We start from the raw sequence: 11280 nt of genomic DNA on the forward strand, positions 1-11280 counted from the left end.
TCATTTCTGACGTATATCGTCGGCATTTCCTGCCTGCTCTGCTCATCAGTGTCCTTTCATTCATTCTTCCTTTGCCCTTCTCTTACGTTGTCCAATCCAACCTTCGCCGTATTGTCGAAGACACAGAGAAATTTTCACCTAATTGGGCGGTTTGGAATATTGATCAATCTCTTCTCTTACGTTTAGTTTTGACGGGACACAATTAATATAACATAGGTGAAATCTGTTGTGACCTGAAGTCTCATATCGCTTCCGTGCAGTCTACTGAGTTTGTATATAAACAGGGGTCAGAAGCCCTTTATCCAAGAGACGCGTTTTAGGAATAAAACCGTACGGGTTTGAAGCTCAAAGCGGACAATATCTGTTGGGCTGTTTATAACACGTTATCAGCATAATTCGCGATGGGGGGTGTGTTGTGACTTGAAGTTCCACATCACTCCCGTGCAGTCTACTGAGCTTGTATATAAACATGGGTCAGAAGCTCTTTACCCAAGAGACGCGTTTTAGGAATAAAACAGTGCAGACTTGAAGCCCAAAGCGGACAATATCTGTTAGGCTGTTTATAACAAAATCGTAAATATAATAAAATTTGGAAGGAAATTGTCATTCCTTTTTAATAAATACTATAAAGTCAACAAAAATTACATCCTTACCATCATTATATCACGTAAATTAATAAATTTTACCAATAAAAGTTGACAGGGGTGGTAGAGCATTTTCTGAAACTTTGTAAAAAGCAATATATTAAAGATATAATCTAAAAAATTAGCATAATTAATATAGTATTAAAATTTTAAAGGTGAAAATTTTGGTTTGAATCTCTGTTATTTTTGTAAAAATTTGATTTATCTGATATTATAATTATAGATCTGATTATTGTGTCTAAAGTTTATTTGTCTAACAAATATAAGTGTGATTATATTTTAAATTTATTTATCTAATAAAGACATATATAAACCTTGAGTAAAAAGTATAAGGATAGTCTATTATTTAAGAATTTTTTTATAAAGAAATTGGAAAAAAAAAAGGGTCGTTGGCTTCTCTCTCTCTCTCTCTAAGTTATATTCACAAAAATACACCTAAGACAATCTACTAAATAATATGTTATCAGATTAAGATAAATGGAAAATAATATATGATAAAATATTATTATTTCTTATTAATAAATCCGATTTAATGTTCAGAGTTTGACATTCGGACACCAGTGTTTGGTAACGTTGAGGATTTGGTTGGTCCAATGTCTTCATAAACTATTAAAAGAATGCCTTATTATGAAGGTAAAAATTCAATTAAAATAAATAATTTATAATGATTTCCAAAATATATAATACAAATAAAATTGGAGAAAATGCATTTGGTTTTGTTAATATTTTATAAAAAAATAAAAGGTTGCCATAAAAATATATTACTTTAAAAATTTTTATATATAAATTTTTATTATTATATTTAATAAAATTTAATAGGTATAAATAATTATTGTGGTTGATTTGAAGTAATAAAAAATATTAAGACATTATTTTATTTAAATAAAATTATTCTAAAATATTTTTTATATTGTTTGTTATATTAATTGACAATAAAGATAAAATTGTAAGAAAATCAAAATTATGATGAAGATGATAATAAGATTATTTATATTATTTATTATATCACTATTGGTAATAAAAAATTATTAAAATTTGTTATTATCTGATAACCAAATAAAGTAATATTAATAATAAAAATAAATTATCAATACAATATTTTATTAATACAAATCAAACACCACTTAAAAGTTAATTTTAAGATAATTTATATTATTTTAAATTAGAATTAAATTATCATCAAACTAATAGGATTGTTTCATTTATTTGAATGGGTAGTCGAAGCATCATTCATATTAAAAGAATAATAATATAAATAAATAGAATCACATTATATATTCAAATTATTTTATATATAATCAAAATAATAAATTAAATAAATAAAAAACAATAGAATAACATTATACTTTATTGATGTTCTCTTTCTATGTCATTTCTTCTAATCAAATTATAAAATTATATTGGGGTTGTTGTTGGACCACCATTACAAGCACAAATGATAAAAGTTCACATTTTACATTATAAATTTACAAATAAAAAATCATTTTATTTTTTCTATGTTATCTATGAAAATATTTATACCAAATATTTGCAAAAGAAAATTAAAAAAAAAATGTTAAATTTGATATAACTTATAAATACAATGATAATTTTTTTTCATGTCTTAGTATTTTTCTTTGGTTTTCCAATATATAACACATGTTAAGATATCCTAATAATGTTATACTTTCAAATCATTTATCATATTATTGAAATTTAACAATTTTCTAGAGACAAGTTAAGAGACATGTCTCTCTACTTTGCGATAGTCTTAACCGTTTCTTAGTATAATAAAGTTATTTTTACTCGAACATATAAATAAATATATATTTGATGTGTTCATCAAATGATAAACTGTAAATAACACTTAATTATATAATAACATATATCAAATGTGTATCTATTTATGTACTCAAAATAACTACATATAAAATTACTTGCTTTCACCAACTACTTCCTCAAGTCTTGATCAAGTCAATAAAAATACTATTTTTTTTATTCTTCAAACTTTTGACCCTTCTTCTTTTTTTTTTTTTTAATTAAAATATTTATTATATTTCTATACATATCGGACATATTATGAAGTCTCCTCCATCGTTGGAGTGCTTTCTCCATTTTTCTTATGTAGTAATTCAACTTTAGAATGTTAAAATGGGTATAAGCCTATTTTTTCATCTGTTAAAGATGAATTTCACAAGCAACTTTTTTTTTTTTTTTAAAACAATCCCTTATTTAATAGTTAGTATATGAAAATTACGGAGGAAATGAAGCTTTTGTTTTTGAAAGGAGATGAAACTTAAATAGCAGTGAAGTTAGATTTGACCTGAGTCGAATTTGGATAAGAATCAACTCTACATTGATTTAAACTTGAAAGATTCAATTTGAAATCGACAAATTGAGACCGGACTCAATTGAAAAACACATCCCAAACAAATATCCAGCTTACCCAATTGAAGTAAAAGAGCCCAAGCCAGATGCATTTCTAGGATTGGGCTTCAAGGGCTACAAGTTTTTGAGTAATGGGAGTATTTGCTGATAAATTTGAATGGGCCAATTGGCCTTATGAAGCCCAATAAAATCATGTCCACCTTCAAGGTTGAATTTGTAAATTAGTCTGAAGAGACAGTTAATCATGTCAGATAAATGTCAATTTGACAACAATAAAATTATGTGCACCTACTTTAGGTACACAAATATATACACATTTATATGTGTTATCATGTGATTGAATGATTTTGAATTAAGAATAAAACAATAACCAATCATATGATGACACATTTGTGTATCCAAAATGGGTACACATAATATTGCTCATTTGACAATATTTGTCTGCTTAAAAACTGGATAATTAACTAAAATGACATTAAATTCGTTTCAAACAATTGGGAACACATTATGCAAAGCCTGCATTGTGAAAGAAAATCCCACATACCCATTTCCAACAAGAATTTTGGTAATTTCAATTATTTTTTCATAATTAAAATAGAAAAAAAAAGGTTAGTATATCGTTTTGTGTTATGCTTTATTATTTATAATGTCAAGATCTAACCATTTTTATATAAATTTTACAAGTTTCAAATTAAGATTTTGACAATTACTCATATTTATGTGAAATACCTTGAATTTTTTTATGATTTATATGAAATTTATCAATAATTTTGTGTTAGAATAAATTAGAATCAAATAATTGATTAAATTGGGTCTGAGGACCAACAAAAACTCATTAGGACAAAATAAACTAGTAAATTAATTAAGAAATTAACCCATTTGCCAAAACCCTAAAAATCAGATGGTGATGCACACATTCTCAATTCAATATAAGCACTCACACAAACCACTAATCAATACATACAAACACACAAAGCTTATTCATAAAAGGAAGAAAAAGAATTTTTAATATATAAAACTCAACGAAGTTACAAAAAAATATATTTATTTTTTAAAAGATAACCAGGGTTTGCTCATATCGTTACTTTAAATAAATTAAAGTTTTATAAATATAATAAAAATTTAAACTTAAATTTTTATCTTAAAAATTTTAATACTTTATCAATTTTATTAACTCTTTGATATCAAAGCAATCACATATTATTGGATTACATAATTCCCAATCACTATGAAGTCTTGACTAAAGTTATTGTACGGCAAAGAATATGACATGCTAGCCATGGTGGCATCTTTCATTTAGTACGAAAATGAAAAAAGGAGGGGCTGCTTTTTGTGTTTGATCTAGTGGGCTACACTAGAAATTTTAAAATATGTTAAGGCTATTTTAAGTGTAATTTTAAGTATATAAATTAATATATATTTGTATATTATGTGATTAAATATTATTATATATTTAATATTATTATATATTTAATTTAAAATTATTGATTAAATATTATTATATATTTAATATTATTATATATTTAATTTAAAATTATTTAATGATATATTAAGTATATATTAATTTATATATTTAAATTAAATATGTATAATTTTATTAAATATATTAAAAAATATAATTAGAAATGTAAAAAATCATTAAACACTAGTTTTGGTTTATGATTTAAACTATATAAAAATATAATTAAAATCTAAAATCAAATTATTCATATAAATTAATCGTAAACATATGATATTTTTGTACGCAAAGCCCATAATCCCCTTCTTCCTCTTCTTCCTCCTCTTCTCCACTCTAAATTGAAAGAATTCACCGAAACAGGACGCCAAAAACTGCTCAGTCAAAGTCATAAACTCCAAAAACCGCTAAGTTATTCACACATGGCTTGGAGAGAGCTTCTCAAAAAGGTTTTAAAAAAAAAAAATTATTAATGCGCTTCCTTATTATAAAGTTGATTATTTTAGGTTTCTGTGTTTAATGAGATTCATATTTTTTATGATATTGATAATCAATCTGTGTATAAATATGTGGAACTTGTTTTTGTAGAGTATTCATGCTAATCGATATAGAGCTTTGGCGAGGTCAGTTTCTACTTCAGCTATATTCATATCAGGTAAAATCTATTTTACTGTTTTTCATTGAATATGTTGGCCAATTCTTTCAGATAATAATTAACATAACAATTTAAAAATTTGTTTGCGGTTATATCCATAGAAAAGAATCTGAAATTTTAGACTAATATGAAGATAACAGTTTCAGTCATGAAAACATTGATTGACAGCCAAGAACTTGCAAAAAATGTTTCAAATAGAGGTTAAGAGAGAGAGGAAAGAGTTGCAATTTGAAAAACGAAGAATGACTGAGGCAATGAGCTTTGGTTGATGTGAAGAACGGATATGTGCTGAGGGTAGATGGTAAGGGATCAATTAGAGAGTACCACAAAAAGCTTCTATATTTGTTAAGAGAAAGGGAGTGTGAATAAGAGGCAAACTATTTATCAGGATTACTTCTGGAAGAGGTTATGTAAATTCATTGTGTTTTATAATTTAGTAACTTTTTAAGTCATACAAAATTTTTACTACATATTGGGATAACTAGTAATTCTTTATCTATCTAGAAAATTTTCTCCTTTTCTTGCCTCATTCTCTCTCTTTTGTATCCTCTGTTTAATTTAAAGATAAAACTTTTATTTATTCACCTAACTCTTTAATTTAAATATATGCACTTTCAGCCGCTTTATCTTGATTTACTTATGCACAAGTCAAAGACATCAAAAGACGCTCTTAAGTATTTTTCACTTCCACCTCACCACTCCCTTTGAATGTCATTAGTCACTTACATGACATAAGACATAATGTACTCACTTCATTCTTTAGACTCTTAGGCAAAACACTAGATTTACACAAGACACTTTGAAGACTTTCTTCACTCTACTTATTCACTTCACCACCAAGTAATCTTTCTAACCTCATTATCTTACATGGCTTCACACTCATTACAAGACATGGATTGCCCTTTGTAAATTTCCTAAGTATATTTGCAAGTTTCCTTAGATTTTTCTTCTATAAAATGTTTGTGGGTTCTAACCGTGGCTAACCTTAAATCATGTTTAAAAAAAAATCTAGATGGTGTAAAAATTTATTCTAGATTAATATCTCTCCCTTGTGGTCAAAGTTTATGTAAAATTTCTAGTGAATGAGAGAGAGGCATGATTGCAATATTTAACACGCCCCTCCCCTCAACACTGAGTATCTCCTCCACTAGCTTTATCTCTTTTTCCAATATCCATGCCATTCAAGTATCTTGGGATTGGACTTTCGTTGCCCGGTTGATTTCTAGAGTTGTGAAAAATGCTCATCATCACATTTAGCTTATTATAGCTAAATTACCCAAGTCTTACATGGCAGAGACACATCTTTTGACTCTAATCTGGAGGGATATTGTCAAAGCATTCATAAGTTCCTTATTATTGTTATACTGTATTTTAGATCTAGTCCTTCTGAAAAATTTGGGAACAAATCCTTATTGTAACTTAATTGTAACTCTGTATCATTGTCATCAGATGGTTATAAATTTTTAACTATCACAATTTAAGTTAGGTTAGTGTAGCCCTATTATTTTGATGCATTGCTTTATGCTACTATACCCCTATTATTGTTAATGAATTTTCTTATAAATAGTTATCTATGTTGCCCCCACTAAAAAATATGGGCTGTGCTCTTGATTGTATACTAACAAACAAGAGCCTTAAATGTTTGAAAACTAACCATTACTACTTATTTATTTATTTATCTGGTGTAATTGCAACTTCATTCAAATTACAAGAATTTGTACGCCTTGTGAGTAACCTTTTTGTCATGCTTATATTGTAGCCAAAACCAAGTAGTTTATTATTGCTCTTATTATATCCTGAATAGCTGTAATCATTCCTGTTTTTTGAGGGGGATGACTGGGCATTTGATTCTGGATACATACCAGTAATTCTTTTTGGAATGGTTTATCCTCATATAGCTTGGCTTGAAGTGTGAAATTTATTTCCCAATGGTAGTTTGTTTGTATTATATACAGTAATTTTTATAATTGGGAAAATTTAAATATTGATGCGTGTTTGCACATCTGATGAGAAATTTGGTTCTAGAATTTTGTACACTAATTTCTGAAATATTGTTTACCAGATTTCTCATTCAGCTCATCTTTACAAAGGTCTTGCTATGGTGAAGTATTGAAGAAAGAACCCCTGATGCGGTAAAGTGATATATCTTCTTTTGATTTCTTTTTTGAGGAAGGCTACACCTATCTACAATTTCTATATCAAATCCCTTAGGATGTCTTCTGAAAAACATAAATTGTAATTTTATTGGTGTTTTATGAAGAAGGTTCGCTAAGTTGAGCTGATTCCATTTGTACATAGGATATGGTTTTAGTTAGTGAACTTTTGCAATCTGATTTTTCCTTAATTATAAAAGAAACACTGGCAAAGTCACCTAATTTCAGTTGAAAGCCTTGTGCCGGGGCTCCTGACAATTTATCATTCTTTGGTAGATAATTTGTTGATTTAGAATTTCAGTATTATCATCCTTTGATGGTAAGGATTTTTGTGCATTGAATTTGAGAACATTTTAGTCTGATTTATTGCTTTAGAATGCCTGAAGTTATTTTACCTCTACGTTAGGGTCATATAATTACTTAATGATCTTATTTAGGTGCTTTCATGCAACCCCAGAACAGTTGGCTAGGAGAAGAACTGAAGATTCATTTGATTTAAAGACATTCAAGAGAGAGAACAAAGGAAAGTTCAAGAAAAGGGAAAAGGGGAATCCACCTGTTGAAGCTGCATATGTGCCTCCTAAACTGAAAAAACCTGCAAAAATTTTGCAAGATAAATCAATTGATATATTTGAAGGCATGACAGTTATTGAGCTTGCGAAGCAGACTGGTGAGTCAATTGCCACCCTGCAGGATATTCTTATAAATGTGGGGGAAAAGGTTGCCTCGGAGTTCGAACCTCTAAGCATAGATGTTGCAGAGCTGGTTGCTATGGTATTCTCTCTTCCTGCATGTGAATAATTGCATAATTCTTTTCATACTACATAAGTATCAGAATGACAATCATTTGGAATTTATTGATTGAAAGATACTTTCTGTAGTAGGATATTTTACTTAAATGTTTCACTTAATTTGCAAGCCATTAATTTATTTCAATCACTGCTGTTGAGAGTTGCTGAATAAGCACTAAAAACAAGACTTTTTAACTTTCCTCTTAATACCATGGGATTGCAATTAATTTATGGTTAAGAAATAGTTTTAATAAATCAAGTAAAAAAGTAAGTTACAGTATGTTTACCCATACTTGATACTTAGTACCTGCCAAAATTTATATATGGTTTTCTCCAAATATCGCCAGCAGTATATACTTTCAATATATATTTTGTGTGATGATGTCTTTAGAATTATTTGATGTATTTTATAGGATGAACCTTGTAGATCTTCGAGGATAAAATCAAATTGAATGGAGAAACCTTAATGTGAGCAATTTTGCAGGAAGTTGGCTTAAGTGTGAGAAGGATACACTCTAATGAAGGCACAGATATTCAACCACGGCCTCCAGTTGTAACAGTCATGGGTCATGTTGACCATGGTAAAACTTCCCTTTTAGATGCTCTACGTCAAACATCAGTGGCAGCCAAGGAAGCTGGAGGCATAACTCAGCATCTGGGTGCTTTTGTTGTTGGCATGCCTTCTGGAGCATCTATCACATTCCTTGACACCCCTGGTCATGCTGCGTTTAGTGCGATGCGAGCAAGAGGTGCAGCAGTCACAGATATAGTTGTGCTAGTTGTAGCTGCCGATGATGGAGTGATGCCACAAACTCTTGAGGCCATGGCCCATGCAAAAGCAGCTAATGTACCAATTGTGGTTGCAATCAATAAATGTGATAAACCAGCTGCTGACCCAGAGAGGGTGAAGACTCAGCTGGGTGCAGAGGGGTTGGAGCTGGAGGAATTAGGTGGGAAGGTTCAGGTGGTTGAAATTTCAGCCATAAAGAAAACTGGATTGGATGATCTGGAGGTGGCTTTGCTTCTTCAGGCTGAAATGATGAATCTAAAAGCTCGAATTGATGGGCCTGCTCAAGCTTATGTAGTAGAAGCGAGACTTGACAAGGGACGGGGTCCATTGACTACTGCAATAGTAAAGGCGGGGACTTTGGTTTGTGGGCAGCATGTGGTTGTAGGTTGTGAATGGGGCAGAATAAGAGCAATTAGGGATATGGTAGGGAAAATGGCAGAACAAGCGAGACCAGCAATGCCAGTCGAGATCGAAGGTCTAAAGGGGCTTCCAATGGCTGGTGATGATATAATTGTTGTGGATTCTGAGGAGAGAGCTAGAATGCTCAGTTCGGGGAGGAAAAGGAAATTTACGAAAGATAGGCTTAAGAAGATTAACGAGGAGAAGATTGAAGTTTTGGAACCTTTGGAAGAGGCACCAAAGAGGGCTGAATTACCAGTAATTGTGAAAGCGGATGTACAGGGAACTGTTCAAGCTGTCACCGATGCTTTGAAAACTTTAAATAGTCCTCAGGTATGACAAAATATTGTTTCATAGACATGACTTAATGTTTTTAAATTTTTCACTTTTTTGTAAAATATTAGTTGTTATTCTGTTGTTTTTATTGGTGATCTCTGTTGAGTTAATCAATTGGCATTACTCTTGATTCTGGGCCTCCAGGAATACTCTGAACATCAGAATACTCTTTGGCATTCTATGCATACTATTTTCTTATTCTTTAAATTCACTTCCAGGTTTTCGTGAATGTGGTCCATGTTGGTGTTGGGCCTATTTCTCAGTCTGATGTTGACTTAGCACTAGCCTGTGGTGCATGCATAGTTGGATTCAATGTAAAGAGTCCGCCTGCTTCTGTCAGTATGGAAGCAACTCGAGCTGGTATAAAGGTATTTAATTTCTGTTGCTAAGTTTGAACTCTCTCATTCTTCTGATACGAGGAGCATAAACTAGAAAATTTAAGGAAGTTATTTAGAAGTGTATTTGTTTTTTATTGGATGTAGATAATGATGCACCGAGTGATTTATCACCTTTTGGAGGACATTGGCAATTTGATAGTAGACAAGGCCCCTGGGACTTTTGAGACCCAGGTTGCTGGGGAGGCTGAGGTATTGAATATCTTTGAGCTTAAAGGAAGGAGCAAGGGAAAGGGTGATGATGTGAAAATCGCCGGTTGCCGGGTTATTGATGGCTATGTCAACAAATTGTCAACAACGAGGCTTCTGAGAAGTGGGGAAGTTGTGTTTGAAGGATGTTGTATATCCCTCAAGCGCGAGAAGCAGGATGTGGAGACAGTGGGGAAGGGTAACGAGTGTGGACTTGTAATCCGTGATTGGAATGATTTCCAGGTTGGAGACATCATTCAGTGCATGGAACAAGTTCTTAGAAAACCCAAATTCATTTCATCAGAGAGTGGCGCTGTTCGAATCGAGTGCTGAAAATATTTTTGTTAGTGATATCATATAGAAAACATTTATTTGTTGTTTAACTATTATTTGTCCTATTTTATTAGGTATAAGAAAATTTCATGTCACTAATTGGTCAACACCTAGACTTGGTACAGTCTGCAGGTCTCATCCCACAAATTTTGTCTTTCGAACGGACATTCCTGCTAGTCTTATCCTATATACTCAACAGGAGCCAAATTCATATGCACAGAGCGATTTTGGGAGGTAATACTGACTATTTATTTTGACACTCAATTTCACTTTTGTTGTACTATTGATCAACTTCTTAAATGTTGTGAAATCAAAGTAGTGATAAAGTAGTAGGAAGACAAGGAAATAAGTTGTTATTTCAAAAATTTTGCTGAGACAGGATATGCCTTATTTGTAAGATGGGGTACCTTTTGACATGGTTTTGAATGAAGGCAGATATTTAAATGCTTGATCGACTTAGTATGGTGTTTACTAAATAGACATTATTGAGTACTACTATATTCACAAACTATGAGTATAAACTTAAGTACAAACGATTTTGTATCACCATATAATTTGGTTTTATTTTGTTTTCAATTCTAAATTATCTAATTATATAGTGATATATCATCATTTATTCTTAAGTTTGTATGAATTGGTTGTACACATAATTTTGTTGATTGAGTAAACTTGGAGGTACACCTCTGTTTTCCAGCTTGGAGTCACCACGGAATTAAATCATTAAAATGTAGTGGAATTTTATTCTACCTGAAAGTTAGATGATCCACTTGAC

General features: G+C 30.7%; 1 protein-coding gene across 1 annotated transcript; it reads left to right on the forward strand.

Moving 5' to 3' along the window:
• The first annotated feature begins 4735 nt into the window (after positions 1–4735).
• LOC123225098 (translation initiation factor IF-2-like) lies at positions 4736–10967 on the forward strand. The gene is made up of 7 exons (XM_044648960.1): positions 4736–4916; positions 5056–5122; positions 7185–7254; positions 7713–8049; positions 8551–9588; positions 9810–9959; positions 10074–10967. The coding sequence occupies exons 1-7, from the start codon at positions 4890–4892 to the stop codon at positions 10506–10508; spliced, it is 2124 nt and encodes a 707-aa protein (XP_044504895.1). The 5' UTR covers positions 4736–4889; the 3' UTR covers positions 10509–10967.
• Positions 10968–11280: the final 313 nt, after the last annotated feature.

This window comes from Mangifera indica, chromosome 9 (assembly GCF_011075055.1).
Source record: "Mangifera indica cultivar Alphonso chromosome 9, CATAS_Mindica_2.1, whole genome shotgun sequence".
Classification (NCBI taxonomy): domain Eukaryota; kingdom Viridiplantae; phylum Streptophyta; class Magnoliopsida; order Sapindales; family Anacardiaceae; genus Mangifera; species Mangifera indica.

What these genes read in the sequence shown, in the direction of transcription:
- LOC123225098 (XM_044648960.1), top strand. Translation starts at nt 4,890, where the DNA reads ATGGCTTGGAGAGAGCTTCTCAAAAAG. An exon ending in GGAGAGAGCTTCTCAAAAAG is followed by an intron (nt 4,917 to 5,055) that starts GTTTTAAAAAAA and finishes TTGTTTTTGTAG; the next exon opens with AGTATTCATGCTAATCGATA. An exon ending in TTCAGCTATATTCATATCAG is followed by an intron (nt 5,123 to 7,184) that starts GTAAAATCTATT and finishes ATTGTTTACCAG; the next exon opens with ATTTCTCATTCAGCTCATCT.